Source organism: Manis javanica, chromosome 6 (genome assembly GCF_040802235.1).
Source record: "Manis javanica isolate MJ-LG chromosome 6, MJ_LKY, whole genome shotgun sequence".
Taxonomy (NCBI): Eukaryota; Metazoa; Chordata; class Mammalia; order Pholidota; family Manidae; genus Manis; species Manis javanica.
In genome coordinates, this window is record NC_133161.1 from 85,526,635 (window position 1) to 85,545,622 (window position 18,988).

The 18,988-nt window shown below is 36.2% G+C and overlaps 1 protein-coding gene across 4 annotated transcripts in view; it reads right to left on the minus strand.

Moving 5' to 3' along the window:
* The window catches only part of PHTF2 (putative homeodomain transcription factor 2), a 183,955-nt gene that overhangs the window by 39,176 nt on the left and 125,791 nt on the right, over positions 1-18,988 (minus strand). For all 4 annotated transcript variants that reach the window (XM_073238948.1, XM_073238946.1, XM_073238947.1 and 1 more), the window contains 2 exons: positions 7,642-7,807; positions 6,560-6,724 (listed from right to left, as the gene is read on the minus strand). In XM_073238948.1, coding sequence (XP_073095049.1) covers positions 6,560-6,724; positions 7,642-7,807 — 331 coding nt within the window. The remainder of the gene's footprint in view (positions 1-6,559; positions 6,725-7,641; positions 7,808-18,988) is intronic.

Consider the following 18,988-nt stretch of genomic DNA (forward strand, 5'->3'; position numbering starts at 1 on the left):
ACATGGTGCAACATGAAAATATGGAGTGTGCAGGAAAGGTATTTATAAAAGTTTATGGAAATTACACAAGGCTGGAAAAGGAGGTGAATGAGGTAAAGGAAGACTGGATAGTTGGTAGAACTATTCATCAGACAGGGTACGCAAGAGGAGTAATTTATTTGGAAAAAAGATAGAAATGTTGGAGCTCAAGTGCCCAAGAACACCCTGAGAAAACTCAGTAGGCAGTTGAAAACATAAGCCTGGAGATCAATAGTCAAAGTAGAAAAAGAACCTGAGAGAACAAAATGGGCCTAGTTGAAAAGGGCTTTCAATCAGTAGCAACTGCTGCTTTACGGATTTTTATAAGGGGAATATATTCTTTCCTTACTAGGACAGGGTAATGACTTTGGTAAGTCAGGGGAAGAGGACTACCAGCACCTATTCTATGTGATACCTTTCAGCTATCTGCCACTTCCTCTCTTCCTTATCTCTGCCTCTTTCCAGTTTTCTCTTGGTTGTTTCTCTACCCATTAACTCTTCAAGGTACATGCAACACTATCAGGAGAAATGAATTGTAAGTTACTAAGACATAGCAGCTATCTGATGTTTCTCATAAACTAAATGCTAATCAGTTGCTAAGCAAGCTGAAATGACAAAGAAAATAGTAAATATAAGTACCACCATCAGAGTTTACAAAGTTGTTCAAAGTACAAATCCAGGCAGCTTGGCAGTGGCTGGTAATAACAGCACTTCAGGAATACTGTTGGAGTGGGACAGGAGGGTCAGCCCAGTGCCGGCCAATAAAGCAGCCTATTCAAGGACAATTTCAGGGTAGAGTACCAGGGGCAGCCTAGTGTGATTGGGAGATGGCTACTTACAGAGGGTTAAGTGAATACATAGGCATATTGAGGACAATGGGAACTATGTTTTTCAGTGATAGAGAAGGAAGACATAAATACAGAGAGGAGAAAAGATAAAATGAACTCTGTGGCATTATATGTGAATTGGAGCTGTCTTTGCTAAGTCACTGTTTATAATACATATAGACATATAAATAAATATAAATGTCAGGGGATAAACACATACATAAATGCATGCATCCCCTCCCCAACCCCACACACACTTTCTAGTTATGCCCAGAAGGCTGGGGGTAGCAACATCTCAACAGCAATGAGCACATCTAGTGCTCAGATCTTGGTTTCTATATACCACTCTCCTTGAAGAAAAGAATGGTTCTGGGGCTGAGGCAGAAGTACAAGCTGAACCTGAAACATTTAGTTGTGCCAGGAAGTAAGGAAGTACTCAAAGAATGATAAGGACATGTCAAAAAGACAAAGAAACTGCTCAAAGGGCTCCACTGGCCAAATTTAGGCCAATCTGATCATCAAAATAAGTGACCATAACAAACTGAGTAAAATAGAAATCCATGAGTAAATAAAGGGAAAGCTTTCCTTAAAGTAAAATATTAATTAATAAATGTAGAAGGAATGATGAAATTAGAAAAATCACCAACTGACAGCCATCATCATAATTATTCAGGCAAGCATTATCAATGAAAGCTAAAACTAGAGAGTCAAGGTGGGATGAGAAATGGGTTGTTTTCATATTCTTAAAGTATCTCAGACAGGAATTTAAATCAAGTGATTATTATATCACTCGTATGGGAAAAAATCTACATTGTTTGCCACCTGACAGGATGCAATGAGAGCAAAGTACCACTCCTGTTATATTCCTGCCAAAAATGTGTAACTTGGGTTTAATCATGAAGAAATATCATACCACTGAGTAGTCTGCTGCAAAATGTTAAAGAACTGGCTCTTGAGGGATAAAAAGCCCTTGTCTGTAGTGTTTTCTGATTTTTGTGGTGTAAATAATCCCATCCTTGGCCAATTTCAAGTACCAAGAGGTAACACTGAACAAAGAATTGGGAAGAGAGATGCATATTCAGCTCTCACAAGTCACTTGGAGCCAGGTATAGAACATCACAGGCACAAACCCAGATTAAGGGACATTCTAACAAAGTGATTGCCCTGGAGTCTTCAAAAAATGTGAAAAATATGGAAGTTGAGGAAAGACTGAAGTCTGTCGCAGATTGAAGGAGACTAGAGAGATGTGACCACTGGCTGTGGTACATGATCCCAGATTAGATCCTTTTGTTGTAAAGGATATTGATAAGGGCACTTAGCAGAATTTGAACTGGGTCTTTGGGTGAAAGATATATGGGAGTTCTTTGCACTGTTCTCAACTTTTCTATGTTTGAAATTGTTTCAAAATAAAATTACATATTTTAAAAGTACACTTAATTTATGCCCTGATTAGGGCATTCTTTGGGTTTGATCACAGAGGAAATGATGAAAGGAGAAATAGTAGGAGAGATGAATTCCAATTAATGTAGGTAAAGAGCAAAAAATTGTGACCATAAAAAATTGTGACCACTCCAGGTGAGATTTAGTTTTACCACAATGCTCTGTCATGCATATTGTACTAGTAGCTGAAAGTAAGAACTTCACTGACTAATATTAATTTCTCCAAGGAACATAGGCTATCAGTACTCAGATGTTTAAGTAATTCCTCCCATTCCCTTGTTTGAGAGTAAAAATAGTAAGGAAAGGCAGCAGGAATAAGAGATTTATTTTTTTAATATTATGAAATTCTTAAGAGTATATTTTTTAAGGGGAAGCTACTTCTATTTAATTCAACTCTAAAACAGGTACAAAAATAAATTGAATCAAAGTAAACAGTATTTTGGTTTTAAAACAAATACATATATCTAAATCGTCATTCCCTACCAAAAATAAAAAGCAGGGTGGAAAGAAGCTGGTATGAGAAATTTAAGTACTACAGTATAGCAAATAATATTATTCACAGAAAGTTTACCATTTGATAGCTACACTTAACACATATAATACATTCACTTAATAACATCAGAGTTAACAGTATTTTCTTAGATCAACCCGAACACTGTGAGTCACAGGCATCTGGGCAGTGAGATTAGTAGCACCTTAGAAGACATACAAGTCTATGCTGATTTTACTTACTTCATGATAGAGGCAGTATTTCCAGCACTGGATTTTGAACAGACAGCATTTGCAAAGAAACAATGTGCAAGTTCACTGCCATGGTCAAGGCTTAGAGTTTTATAGAAGTATTATGCTTGAGATGTATGTCAAAAACACTCTTAGGAGGAAATGACTTTTAGAAATACATATCACTTAAATACCTTAGTTCCTTTGCAAGATAAATGATTTTGTTCTTTTCTGAAAAAATGCAAATAAACGTACAATCTACACCATAAAAAAAAATCACAAAACTGGTTGCTTTTCATTAAAAACTTTAATCAGAAAGTCAACACAACTTTTAAAGAATATCATACTAGCTTCTAAAATCTCAAATCTTCTGTACAAAACATGAAAACCAGTGTGTTTTTATATGAAAATACCTAATGAGGTAATCAGGTAGAACATTCATGGTACTTTGTACTACCAGGGGAAAAAAATATTTGGAAGTATATGTTGGTGCACTCAAAAATATGCAGAGGTATATAGATAGATCCAACTGAAGATCATCCTTTCAGTACTAAAGGACATTAGAAAGAGTTGATATGCAGAGGTTAGCAATAACATAACTCTTGTTCGAGAACATAGTATGAAATTTCTAGTCCTGCTCTCAATTGCACAAGGTTAGGAATAGTGGCAAGAGGGAGGTTAGAGAGAGAGTGCATAAAATTTCAGATATAAGAAAATGACCCCCGAGCATACATATTACCATCACCGCTATCAGGAGCTATCCATACAACTTGATCACATGCTAATATAAGACATTTGGTCCCCCGTTTCCTTAGATATCCTCTACAACACATAAGCTTCAGAGGTGTATACCAAATTAGGTTTTTTTATGGTACCTGTAATTTTTCTAACACTAGTCCAATTCTAAAGTACAGTGACATAACAAATCTGATGAGTTATCTAGTTGTGGCCATAAGATATTCTTAAAAATCTGGGATATACTGGCATTTACATAGTCTTCATCCTTGTCTGTGGAAGACAGGCAAGAGAGCTTCACTCAGTTTACAGCTTAAATGACTGAACAATTTAAACTCTAGCTATCAAAAATCAAATTTTAATCCTTGTACCAAAAATTTCTGGGGGGACTACATACCACTATGCATACCCTTACCATATAGTAGTTTACTCCATTATGTGAAGAAATCAATTTATTAAATTTTTAACTTTCACTTTAGTGTTTGAACAGTAAATCTGGAGGCTAAATGGGACAGAAATCTTTCAGTTAGGTCAGTGCGGCACATAATTTAACATGCAATCTGGTTTTATTCTGGTAGCTGTCTCTAATTCACCAAGTCAATTTATATAAGTCACATGTTTTACTAAAAAAAAAAAGCATAATTCCTACTTACTGTTTTTCAATGATATTGTGATGGTCAAATGAATCTTTAAGGACATGAAAGAAAATTGAGAATCTATCTAAATTTGAAATAGGTATTATGCTGAGGAGATACACACTCTAGATGTAATTATTCCTATTCAATCTTTTTGGTAGAAACTATACTATGCTCATTTGAGATTATAATTCACTGAAATTAAGGTATTAAATCCTTACGAAATATGGTTGATTTCTACATTTTTTAAATTGATAGATTATTTGCCTTTGTTTTCTCAGCTTCACAGAGTTCTTTTATAATTCCTAATTTTTTTTCAAATGAGAAATACTGTCTTATTTTAAAAAGAACTGTTTTATCTAAAGAAAATGTACTTAGAGATGATGATAAATAGAGCTTTTCCAAACTTGTAAGTACAGAATGTAAAAATAGTTCTCATCTTAACATCTGAAAGCCAGTAAGATACTATACACAAGCTTAGATATTTGTGTGCTTTTGCATTTATTTTCCCACCAGTTATGTTAATTCAGATATCCTAATGAAAGTATTCAGCTTTTCAATTTATTGTCAACAGAAATACTTTAAGTTTCAGTTGATATTTCAGTTAAATCCCTTTCTGACTTATCAAAAGCTGAAAGAACAAGACATTATCAAGATTTCAGAACTCAGTTTAGAACTTCTAAAAATATTTTTCTTAGGATCTTTTTGTACCTAATATTTATAGCAGTCTTATTCATATGTTGGCAAACCAGTCACCAATGAAGAGTGATGAAAACAGTACATCTTTAAAAACATTTAGATTACAGTTTTCAATGATTAAAGGGAATAAATACAAAGGGTTTAGCCATATAATATCAATGACTGGTAGTCAAGGTCATGCTACATCGCCAAAGATGGAAAGCTGAAATCTGAATCTCATTTGAGTAGAGAAATATGGTAAAATTCCAAAGGCAATAACCTACTAATTTAGGGCAATTCTAAATACTAAGTAATACTGTATCAGTTTTAAACAACCAAAACAACTATAAATGATTCCTCCAAAGCAAAACATATCCACTATGCTATTTTAACTGCTCATCAGAAAGTCTTGAGATTTAAGAAAATGACATCACAGTGATAAAATTATCACATCTTACTGTTAGAGAGTTATTTATTTAAAAAGAAAAAAAAAGAACTAACAAAGAAGATAAAAAAATCCAACCGAAGTTCAAAACAAACCCTCTATCTTCTCTGGAGGAAGAATAGGCAGTTAGAACAGTTAGAGAATCACTTTAATGCCATGTAACAAACTATTAAAACTTTGGAAAACTGCACCCCAAATTATAATCGATTAAAGTATGCCCAGAAAATAATTGCTTAATTGCAAAATGCATGATAAACTTTTATCTTAAGAGCACAGTCACATATTGATGAAACAATGGTATTATTAGAGGAGTTAAAAAAATGACAAACGATTATTTACAGTATCCCTTTTCTTGATTTAATAACTTTCAGCAGTTAATACTCAGGTTTTTTATCACAGCTTTTAATTTTTTCAAATTTGTTATATGTATATCTAAACTAATAACATAACCATTAAATGTTTTGAGTTAACTTTTCAAAGTAATAATACAACATTGAATTAGTTTTAATATATTTTTCACATTTACTCTATATATCCTTATTTTGGCAAATCTTTATTGTGGTACAAACTACACAAAAAGCCCAATGTAGAGAAACTGAATTTCATAATATAATATACATTGTATTCTTTTAAATAAGAACGGCTATATGTTTTATTTCAGATAATTTTATATAATTGAGGCAGGGATTAAAGAAAATAATCACAAAATGCACATAGCATATTTAAAGCCAAACTTACCTATAATGTTGATAAAAGTAAAACAACCAGTTTAATAGAATATAGTACTTGAGAAATCACAAAAGAAACCAAAATTAAGAAGTTCTAAGTACACTTTGATGGTACAGTATATTCATTCTCATATAGATGTATTCACACATACCCCAAAATAAATGTTATAGTCTCTATTTTTCCATTATCTTTACAGCATTACCATCTATCAAAACAGAACCCATCATAATGTTGTCATATTTAAAGCAATTAATATTCATTACCTGAGACTAAAGTGCCAGAAAAGGGATAGTGCATCTCTATGCCACATAAAGCCCTGAATAAATACAAACCCTGATAAAAAGAAAGCAGCGTGCCAGAGATCTCTGAAGACAGCGCCAACGCTGTAAGAGGTGCTTGTACCGTGGCTCTGAACTGCTCCCTCCTGCGTATTATCTGTGGTACTAGAACCATCTCCTTCCCTATGTACTTCCAAATGCGCCGCTTTTCTTAATTTCCTTCAGCAGAAGAGATTAAGAATTGGAAGGCAGCTTTACAAATTTTAACAACCACTTTCTCATTAATACATTCAAAATTTTGGTAAACATAAACAGAGAAATTTTAATACATAATAAAATTAAGATTTACTGTATAAAAGTTAATCCAAATATTAAAATACATATTCAAGTCCAATTTATATTAATGTTAAAGTACTGTTTCTTTGCGCATACTGACAGGTCAGTGGACATTAGGTTGTAAAGATCACATGGACAGGTATTTACAAATGCATTTCTTCCCCACTTGAATGCTGTATATTGAAGAAAGAAGAAAATTTAGATCAGAGAGAATTATAATCTAACTGATCAGCAATGTTATTTATATAATATAGGTATTATCTTTTCAAGTGAAATGGGCTTAAATCTCAACATCCCAAATTTTCAAATGTCGTGATTTCTTAGCAATGATATTTCAAAAAGGAATTCCTCCAAAAGACCGTCAAGGCAATTCCATTGTGCTGATTGGCCGGCCAGTGAGACTTGCTATGTTTACTTAACCAAGGGACATTAAACAGCTTCAAATAGCATTTAATAAACAGAATATAGCCTGATTATTTTTCTTGGCTTTTGTTTTTGCCAAAGTATATCACAAGTACAAGATTTTGTAAATAGCAGGAATTATTAGCAACTTCAGCTAACATATATTTCCTACATTGATCTTAGGTGCTTTAGAAATGAGCTTCAAGAAAGAAAACAAAAACAAAAGCAGGTGTGTGGTCTTAAGATGGCCTTGAAGTTAATACAGAAACTAAATCATCTGGTAGCTGATTCTGAAGCTCACTGTTTTATTTGAAGGAGCAACTTTAGAAGACATTTTACTCAATCCTGGATTCAAATTACAGGAATCTACAGAGATCACTCTTTTAAAAAGACAGTACCTTCTTCTTTTCCCTCCTGTACTTAGAGGAGGTTTGGGTGTTCTTGTTGAAACAATCTGGCAGTGTACAGTTCCCAGAAGCAGCATAAGCCATATTGGCCCAATCACTTCTGTCAGAGGTATGCTATGTGGGCTGGAAGCGGAACAGAATAACACTATTGCGGCAACTACAAAAAGGGAAAGAAAATACATTTAATCATAGATTTGACAGTCACTTTTTGAAAACTTTTAAAATTGTTCTAACATTGCTTTTTGTCAACTTTATTTTTCTAAATTTAAATGAGTTTAAAATATTACCCCAGACAAGTCTTTTCAGACTATTTTGTTTGCCACTGGCTAACCACACTATTCAGTAACAAACTCTTGGAACAAGGTAACACCCGACATAGTCTCTAAAGTACATACTAAACACTGCAATGAAAACCAAATGCATACAGATCTAAAGACATTCCTGGTAAGACCACAGACAATCACAAGAACTACACTAACCCCAAGTACACTTATTTCTTTGTTTTACAAACAAGGAAGTCTATAATAAGTGTGTAGTAAGTATAAAATAGAGCCTCTTTTCAATAGATGTCTACCTATACATTTACTTGGGCATATTTTAAGGGAAAACGCTAAACACCTATTAATGCTAAACATTACCACGTGAAGAAGAAATCTTGTTTTGCCTGCTTAGTTAGCATCCTTTAGACTTTCTAGACATAAACTCTCTTTATCTTTGAGAAGTTGGCCTCTTTATCTGTCAATCATATGGTTTTCTCTCCTATCTCAGGGCTGGACACGTAACCTAGGTCAGCCAGAGTTTTACCTCTGGGCACTGGAACTAATAAAAAGATTGGGAGGTCACCTAAGCAAGGCCAATCAGAATCTTTTTCTGGGATTAACATAGGTGCTTTGAAGGCCTTTCTCCTACAACTCAAACACTAAGGAAATATGACATTGCCGGGCTCATCTCAGCCTCTATTCAGGAAGTGTCCTAACAATGGGACCAGTATAAGGAAAGCAGAGGCAACAACATAAAAAGGAAGATATCATCTAAGCCTCTATCTAGATCCAGGAATGCTTGAATCCGGAGTCTAACAGTACCTAATTCTGTTTTGGAACAATTGGAGAATTTGAATATTAGATTTTTGTTCATTTTGTTAGGTGTGATCATTGTAACGTGGTTGTGCAATGCACTTCTTTTGATGAGATGCATAGGGGTGTGCTCAGGGGTAAAATGCCAGATGTATATAATTTACTCAAAGTGATGGGTATCTGGGAGTTTATGTAACTCATCTAAATCAGAAGAGCTGTTAATAAAATCACCAGGACAACACAAGTAAATTCAGACAGTTGGACAGTCCCCCAGGCAAACTGGAACACACAGTCACCCCAATTACTGTACTAGTTATTAAACAACAGTTAACACACTAGTCTATCTAGTACAATAAACCTGTTTTTTTGAAAACTTTTGTGATAGCAGTAAAAGAAACAAAAAAAACCCCACCACTTTTTGCAAAAGCTACTTTGCATTTGGTTTTCTGCTACCTGCAACTGAAAGAATCCTGGTCTCACATGCCAAGATTTAAGCTTAAACACTTGACCTTCTAATAAGTTTGAGAAGGATCATTAAAAAAACAAATTTCAGTTTTATATTCTCTGAGTAAGTTTCTTTAAAAGAAAAAAAAAGAATTTTTAAAAATGCTAAGCATCTTTATCAATTACCCCGTAATTTAACTCAAAGTCTCTAGTTGTTTTGTAACAGTCTAGAATTTTGAAAAGTAGAGAGTTTTTGTTGTTTTTAACGTGAACTCTAATGCGACCTTTTATTGAGTTCCTTAACTTTTTGAGCCTTGGTTTATTCTTCTGCATAATAATACCATATATAGGTAATGCAGGTTTTAAGTGATGTAATATCAGTAAGCCACTTGAAAAGCTCCTTACATATAGTAAATGTGCACCTAACATTGGTAAGTGGTACTTCTATTAGCTATCATGAACTGAACTGTCTTCAAAAAGGAGAGGGATGCAAATACTACTTGAGAGGTTCACAGTTTCAGACACAAAGAACATTTTAAAGAACTTCAGATATTACATAACCTCTTGGTTATTTGTACTCTTTCAGCCCTATGATCACTTCTTAATGCTAGGGCTGGAAATCTACAAACTACTTTCCATTTTAACTTCCAGGAAGTTGTCTGATTCTGTGAAATTCTGCCAATAGAGAGCATTAAAAGAAAGGGGATCGCGGGAAGCCACTTTATTCCTCCTTCTCCTCCTTTCTTCTGGCTGTGCCTCTCAAAGTGGCCACATTCCTTCCATGGCTTCAGTTCCTGAGGCAGTGGTCTGGTATCCAAGGCTCTGGCATCACCTTTTCCATTTTGTTCCTTCTCATGTGAAGGGTTAGAAGATGTAAGAACACATTCACCACTTGCTAAGTCATACTTTTGATCATTTCGTGAATTCCTATGAACTAGACAGTACTGGTGGAGATTTCTCCAAGAGAACAACCACGATAAAATGTTATTTATAAGGCACAAGTACCAAGGCAGGGCTTCATATACTGGCCAAGCAGAACTCTAAGGACAACTATCAGGAAAATAAAAACTCAAGTTTAATTTTTAGGTCTGTCAATCTTTAAGATTTAGTGGCAGGTGTTAAGCATTGGGAGCAGAAAGACAAGTAAGACATAGTCTCTATTCCCTGACCCTCTTCAGTTAAGAGAAAGAGGGACACATAAAGAAACAACTCAGTAATGGAGTGAATTACAGCCCCCACCCAAATTCGTATGTTGAAGTCCTAAGCCCCAATGTGAATAAATGTACAAATAGGGCCTAGAAGGATGTAATAAAGGTTGAATGAAGTCGTAAGAGTAGGGCCTTAATCTAATAGGACCAGTGTCCTCATAAGAAGAGGAAGAGACAAGAGAGATCTCTCCCTGCTCATGCACAGAAGGGCATGTGAGGGCACAGTGAGAAGGTGGCTGTCTACAAGCAGGTAGAGATACCTCAGCTGACACCAACCAAATGACACCTTAATCTTGGATTTCTACCTCCAGAATTGTGAGAAAATTAATTTCTGTTGTTTAAAACACAGAATTAAGTTTAACAATTTGATATGGTGGCCCAATAGACAAAATGAACACCGCAAAGTGCTATGGTATAACTAAGCATTATAGAAGACAAGTAACTAAATAGGGAGGTTATAAAAAGCTTCAAAAAGAAGGTGCTGTTGGATGCCTAACCTGTGAGACAAAAAGTAGGAGTTGACTTGGTAAATAAAAGGGAAATGGCTACTCAGACAGAGATGACTGTCCAAAGGCATAAAGGAAAAAAAGAAAAAGAAAAAAAGAAAAACAGCATGGAATATTTTAAGAAACAGCAAAGAGCTAATTTAGCCTGGTTAAGTTGGAGAGAGAATCAAAAAGGGATAGAAAACTTGGCTTTTATCTTATTTATTTATTTATTTTTATTTTGGTATCATTGATCTACAATTACATGAAGAACATTAAGTTTACTAGGCTCCCCCCTTCACCAAGTCCCCCACACATACCCCTTCACAGTCACTGACCATCTGCGTAGTAAGATACTGTAAAATCACTACTTGTCTTCTCTGTGTTGCACAGCCCTCCCTGTGCCCCCCACGCACTACACATGCTAATCACAATGCCCTCTTTCTTTTCCCACACCCTTATCCCTCCCTTTCTACTCATCCTCCCCAGTCCCTTTCCCTTTGGTAACTGTTAGTTCATTCTTGGGTTCTGTGATTCTGCTGCTGTTTTGGTCCTTCAGTTTTCCTTTGTTCTTATACTCCACATATGAGTGAAATCATTTGGTACTTGTCTTTCTCCGCCTGGCTTATTTCACTGAGCATAATACCCTATCACTCCATCCACGTGGTTGCAAATGGTAGGATTTGTTTTCTTCTTATGGCTGAATAATATTCCATTGTTTATATGTACCACACCTTCTTTATCCATTCATCAACTGATGGACACTTAGGTTGCTTCCATTTCTTGGCTATTGTAAAGAGTGCTGCGATAAACATAGGGGTGCATCTGTCTTTTTCAAACTGGGCTGCTGCATTCTTAGGGTAAATTCCTAGAAATGGAATTCCTGGGTCAAATGGTATTTCTATTTTGAGCTTTTTGAGGAATCTCCATACTGCTTTCCACAATGGTTGAACTAATTTACATTCCCACCAGCAGTGTAGGAGGGTTCCCCTTTCTCCACAACCTTGCCAACATTGTTGTTGTTTGTCTTTTCGATGATGGCGATCCTTACTGGTGTGAAGTGATATCTCATTGTGGTTTTAATTTGCATTTCTCTGATAATTAACGATGTGGAGCATCTTTTCATGTGCCTGTTGGTCATCTGGATTTCTTCTTTAGAGAACTGTCTATTCAGCTCCTCTGCCCATTTTTTAACTGGATTATTTGCTTTTTGTTTATTAAGGTTGTGAGCTCTTAATATATTTTGGATGTCAATCCTTTATCGGATCAGTCATTTATCAATATATTCTTCCATACTGTAGGATACCTTTTTGTTCTATTGATGGTGTCCTTTGCTGTACAGAAGCTTTTTAGCTTGATATAGTCCCACTTATACATTTTTGCCTTTGTTTCCTTTGCCTGGGGAGATATGTTCATGAAGAAGTCACTCATGTTTATGTCCATGAGATTTTTGCCTATGCTTTTTTCTAAGAGTTTTAAGGTTTCATGATTTACATTCAGGTCTTTGATCCATTTTGAATTTACTTTTGTGTATGGGGTTAGACAGTGATCCAGTTTCATTGTCTTACATGTACCTGTCCAGTTTTGCCAGCACCATCTGTTGAAGAGACTGTCATTTCCCCATTGTATGTCCATGGCTCCTTTATCATATATTAATTGACCATATATGTTTGGGTTAATGTTTGGAGACTCTATTCTGTTGCACTGGTCTGTGGGTCCGTTCTTGTGCCAGTACCAAATTGTCTTCATTACTGTGGCTTTGTAGTAGAGCTTAAAGTTGGTGAGCGAGATCCCTCCCACTTTATTCTTCCTTCTCAGGATTGCTTTGGCTATTTGGGGTCTTTGGTGGTTCCATATGAATTTTTGAACTATTTGTTCCAATTTGTTGAAGAATGTTGTTGGTAATTTGATAGGGATTGCATCAAATCTGTATATTGCTTTGGGCAGGATGGCCATTTTGACGATATTAATTCTTCCTAGCCAGGAACATGGGATGAGTTTCCATTTGTTAGTGACCTCTTTAATTTCTCTTGAGTGTCTTGCAGTTTTCAGGGTATAGGTCTTTCACTTCCTTGGTTAGGTTTATTCCTAGGTATTTTATTCTTTTTGATGCTATTGTGAATGGAATTGTTTTCCTGATTTCTCTTTCTATTAGTTCATTGTTAGTGTATAGGAAAGCTACAGATTTCTGTGTGTTAATTTTGTATCCTGCAACTTTGCTGAATTCCGATATTAGTTCTAGTAGTTTCGGAGTGGAGTCTTTAGGGTTTTTTATGTTCAATATCATGTCATCTGCAAAGAGTGACAATTTAACTTCTTCTTTACCAATTTGGATTCCTTGTATTTCTTTGTTTTGTCTGATTGCCGTGGCTAGGACCTCCAGTATTATATTGAATAACAGTGGGGAGAGTGGGCATCCCTGTCTTGTTCCCGATCTCACAGGAAAAGCTTTCAGCCTCTTGCTGTTCAGTATGATGTTAGCTGTGGGTTTATCATATATGGCCTTTATTATGTTGAAGTACTTGCCCTCTATGCCCATTTTGTTGAGAGTTTTTATCATGAATGGATGTTGAATTTCGTTGAATGCTTTTTCAGCATCTATGGAGATGATCATGTGGTTTTTGTCTTTCTTTTTGTTGATGTGGTGGATGATGTTGATGGATTTTCGAATGTTGTACCATCCTTGCATCCCTGGGATGAACCCCACTTGGTCATGGTGTATGATCCTCTTGATGTATTTTTGAATTCGGTTTGCTAATATTTTGTTGAGTATTTTTGCATCTACGTTCATCAGGGATATTGGTCTGTAGTTTTCTTTTTGGTGGGGTCTTTGCCTGGTTTTGGTATTAGGGTGATTTTGGCTTCATAGAATGAGTTTGGGAGTATTCCCTCCTCTTCTATTTTTTGGAAAAGTTTAAGGAGAATGGGTATTATGTCTTCCTGTCTGATAAAATTCCGAGGTAAATCCATCTGCCCCAGGGTTTTGTTCTTGGGTACTTTTTTGATTACTGATTCAATTTCGTTGCTGGTAATTGGTCTGTTTAGGTTTTCTGTTTCTTTCTGGGTCAGTCTTGGAAGGTTGTATTTTCCTAGGAAGTTGTCCATTTCTCCTAGGTTTTCCAGCTTGTTAGCATATAGGTTTTCATAGTATTCTCTAATAATTCTTTGTATTTCTGTGGGGTCCGTCGTTATTTTTCCTTTCTCGTTTCTGATTCTGTTGATGTGTGTTGACTCTCTTTTTCTCTTAATAAGTCTGGCTAGAGGCTTATCTATTTTATTTATTTTCTCAAAGAACCAGCTCTTGGTGTCATTGACTTTTTTCCTATTGTTTTATTCTTCTCAATTTGATTTATTTATTCTCTGATCTTTATTATGTCCCTCTGTCTGCTGACCTTCGGTCTCATTTGTTCTTCTTTTTCCAATTTCAATAATTGTGACATTAGACTATTCATTTGGGATTGTTCTTCCTTCTTTAAATATGCCTGGACTGCTATATACTTTCCTCTTAAGACTGCTTTTGCTGGATTCCACAGAAGTTGGGGCTTTGTGTTGTTGTTGTCATTTGTTTCCATATATTGCTGGATCTCCATTTTAATTTGGTCGGTGACCCATTGATTATTTAGGAGCATGTTGTTAAGCCTCCATGTGTGTGTGAGCCTTTTTGTTTTCTTTGTACAATTTATTTCTAGTTTTATACTTTTGTTGTCTGAAATGCTGGTTGGTAGGATTTCAATCTTTTGGAATTTACTGAGGCTCTTTTTGTGGCCTAGTATGTGGTCTATACTGGAGAATGTTCCATGTGCACTTGAGAAGAATGTGTATCTTGTTGTTTTTGGATGTAGAGTTCTATAGATGTCTATTAGGTCTATCTGTTCTAGTGTGTTGTTCAGTGCTTCTGTGTCCTTACTTATTTTCTGTCTGGTGGATCTGTCCTTTGAAGAGAGTGGTATGTTGAAGTCTCCCAAAATGAATGCATTGCATTCTATTTCCTCCTTTAATTCTGTTAGTATTTGTTTCACATATGTTGGTGCTCCTGTATTGGGTGCATATATATTTAAAATGGTTATATCCTCTTGTTGGACTGAGCCCTTTATCATTACATAATGTCCTTTATCTCTTGTTACTTTCTTTGTTTTGAAGTCTATTTTGTGTGATACTAGTATTGCAACACCTGCTTTTTTCTCCCTGCTGTTTGCATGAAATATCTTTTTCCATCCCTTGACTTTTAATCTGTGCATGTCTTTGGGTTTGAGGTGAGTCTCTTGTAAGCAGCATACAGATGAGTCTTGCTTTTTTATCCATTCTATTACTCTGTGTCTTTTGATTGGTGCATTCAGTCTATTTACATTTAGGGTGATTATTGAAAGATATGTACTTATTGAACTTGGTTTTTATCTTGAAGGCAATGATAACTAGAAGGAGATTTAGACCTTAAGTAGTTTGGATTTATAATTTAATGGGTGAAAGGACAGAAGGCAGAAAATGTAAGGGCTCTTGGCAGCAATCTGGGTAAGATGACATAAGCAAAAAGTAGGGATGGAGTTGAGAATACCTAGTTGAGATACTTAAAAGGCATGTAATTGAAGTAAAAAACTGTATGTAGTTATAAAAAAACAAATCTGACTGCACATGATACTTTGTACCTTTTGTGAAACAAGGGTGGGACAGAGAATCAGGACATACCTCACAGCACTAAACCCTACTTTTATATGCAAGGAGATGGAGGCACAGGGGTTTCTACAGGCACCAACAGTCTGCCAAAGACAGTACGGTCACATCATGAGTTCTCTCACTGGCTGTGTGACTTGGAGCAGGTAAAATGACTTCTTAACTAAGCTTTACATCAAGAATGTTCAGTGTTTATCACTTATAAACATTTATGATGCTCAAGTTTGGTTCTGAACTGAAAAACCTCTCTTTCAAGCCTAATCTAACCTGTGTTCCCTATTTAACTTACACAAGCCAGTAAATGAATTTCAGACACAATATGTGAACTAGTAGCTTTACTGGAAACTTGTTTATCTTCAAATACTAGAAAGCAACAATATTAAACAAGCACTGCTCACTGTTTATAATTATAATCAAGGACACTGATTATTTCTCTAATAAGCTACTGTGATTTCTTACCACTTGAGAATAAAGTATTCTCCTTTAGATAAACTAGAAGGCATTAAAGATAACTATACTTAGATTAAGCTCTCTTAAATCCTTTTGGAAGCAAAACAAACACAGAAAAATAGCTCGATAAAAATTAGTATAACTATATCTAGAAATTAGTTGATAAAAATAAACTTAAAGGGGACTAAAGTTGGCTGTGTGAGAGGTAAGAGAGAGGCCTCCTCCTAAAACTGCATATAATACGAAAATATAATTAATACAACTAATCCTGAAACAGCAACAGGAAAGAGGTCTGCGCCAGACTGCACACATCTGGAGAAAAGAATAGACATCATGGAACAGGGTAATGTACCAAAGCTGTGGCCCAGTGTGACCCAAGCCACAGCTCACTGGCAGGAGGAAGAAAAACGGAGCAGGGAGGGAGTGGAGGCCTGGGACTGCTGAACACCTAGCTCTGAAGATCTGCTCTGGGAGCACAAACCTACATTGCATGGTGCTCAGGTGATTAGGGGGGTTGGAAAGCTAAGAGAGGCAGAATACCTGGAGAGACTGAGTTTCCAGCTGCTTGTGCAAAACATGGATCCATACCTGGCTGCTCTGTGACAAAAGAAAGGCAGGCGTCTGAGAGACGTCCTAACAGCGAGAGGGCTGCTAAACGGGCCAGGATTGCAGAGAGCTTACTGCTCAGGAGACAGGACAGGTAGACAAAATTGTCCAAGTGCACTCTGCCCAGCAGGTTGGGAACTTTCACGATCTTCAGGCACTCCAGCCCCCTGGCTGGCTGTGAAGCTCCAAGACCCACCTTTGTGATATGCAGCCTGCTGTGCCTTCCTCCCGGCCAGCCTGCACCTAGCTTGCAAACCGGCAAACCCTGCCCTGGCATTAGGCCAGCCAGAGGGAAGCCTGGCCTACAGTAGCTACAAATGCAAAGCATAGAGGCTTATACCTGTGTGCTTGGCCCACTGGTTCTGGCAGTGGAGACTGGCATAGCAGCCAGAAAGCAGGAAACAGCTCTTTCCTCTCCCCAGGCACCAACACCACTTCCCTGTGACCCCCAACATTGCTCAAAGGGCTGAGTGACTCCAGAGAGTAGAGCTTCTGGGCACTAGAGGGCACCCCACACAAATATGAAAAGTCAAAGGAACCTGGTTCAAAGCAAAATCATAAATACACCAGAGAAAGAGTCAAATGAAATGGACCTCATGAACCTTCCCGAAAGAAATTTCAAAATAAAAATCATAAAGATGCTCATGGAGGTACAGAAAAATATTCAAGAACTCAGGAATGAATTCTGGTTGGAGATCCAATCATTACGGAACATAGTATCAGAAATGAAACATATAATGGAAGGTTTTAAAAGTAGATTAGATATGGTGGAGATGATAAATGAAACAGAAATTAGAATAGAGGAATACAAAGAAGCTGAGGCAAAGAGAGAAAAAAGGGAATGAAAGAATATTGAGAGAACTGTGTGACCAATCAAATGGAACAATATTTGTATTATAGGGGTACCAGAAGAAGAAGAGAGAAAAAGCTATAGAGAGTGTCTTTGAGGATGTAATTGCTGAAAACTTCCCCACTCTGGGGAAGAAGATAGTCTCTCAGGCCATGGAGGTACACAGATTTCCCAAAACAAGGGACCCAAGGAAGACAGCACAAAGACATATAATAATTAAAATGCAAAGATCAAGGATAAGGACAGATTATTAAAAGCAGTCAGAGAGAGAAAGAAGATCACATAAAAAGGAAAACCGATCAGGCTTTCATTAGACTTCTCAGCAGAAACCTTACAGGCCAGAAGGGAGTGGCATGATATATTTAATGCAATGAAACAGAAGGGCCTTGAACCAAGAATACTTGATCTGGTAACATTATCATTTAAATTTTAAGGAAGGATTAAACAATTTCCAGATAAGCAAAAGCTGAGAGAATTTACCTCCCACAAACCATCTATACAGTGTATTTTGGAGGGACTGCTATAGATGGAAGTGTTCCTAAGGTTTAATAGCTATCACCAGAGGTAACAAAACCACAGTAAAGAAAGTAGAACAGTTAATTACTAAGCAAATGCAAAATTACATCACCTACCCCCAAAGTCAATCAAGGGATAGACAAAGAGTACAGAATATTATACCTAATATATAAAGAATAGAGGAGGAAGAAAAAGGAGGAGAAAAAAAGAACATTTAGATTGTGTTTGTAATAGCATATGAAGTGAGATAATTAGACTCTAAGTAAGGAAGTTAACCTTGAACCTTTGGTAACCATGAATCTAAAGCCTGCAATGGCAATAAGTACATACCTATCAATAATCACCCTAAATGTAAATGGTCTGAATGCACCAATCAAAAGACATAGAGTCACTGAATAGATAAAAAAAGAAGACCAGTCTATATGCTGCCTACAGGAGACTCACTTTAAACCCAAAGACATACACAGACTAAAAATGAAGGGATGGAAAAAGGTATTTCATGCAATAGGGAGAAAAAAGTAGGAGCTGCAGTACTTCTATCAGACAATATAGACTTCAAAACAAAGACAGTCACAAGAGACAAAGAAGGACATTACATAATGATGAAGGGGTTAATCCAACAGAGGATATAACCATTATAAATATATATGTGCCCAACATAGGAACACCTACATATGTGAAATAAATACTAACAGAATTAAAAGGGGAAACAGAATGCAATGCATTCATTTTAGGAGACTTCAACACTCCACTCACTCTGAAGGACAGATCAACCAGAAAGAAAATAAGTAAGGACACAGAGGCACTGAACAACACATTAGAACAGGTGGCCTAACAGACATCAACAGAACTTTACACCCAAAAGCAGTAGAACATACATTCTTCTCAAGTGCACATGGAACATTTTCATATCATATACTAAGCCACAAAAAGAATATCATATACTAATATCACTTAAGAATATCATATACTAAGCCACAAAAAGAGCCTTGGTAAATTCAAAAAGACTGAAACTGTACCAACCAGTTTCTCAGACCA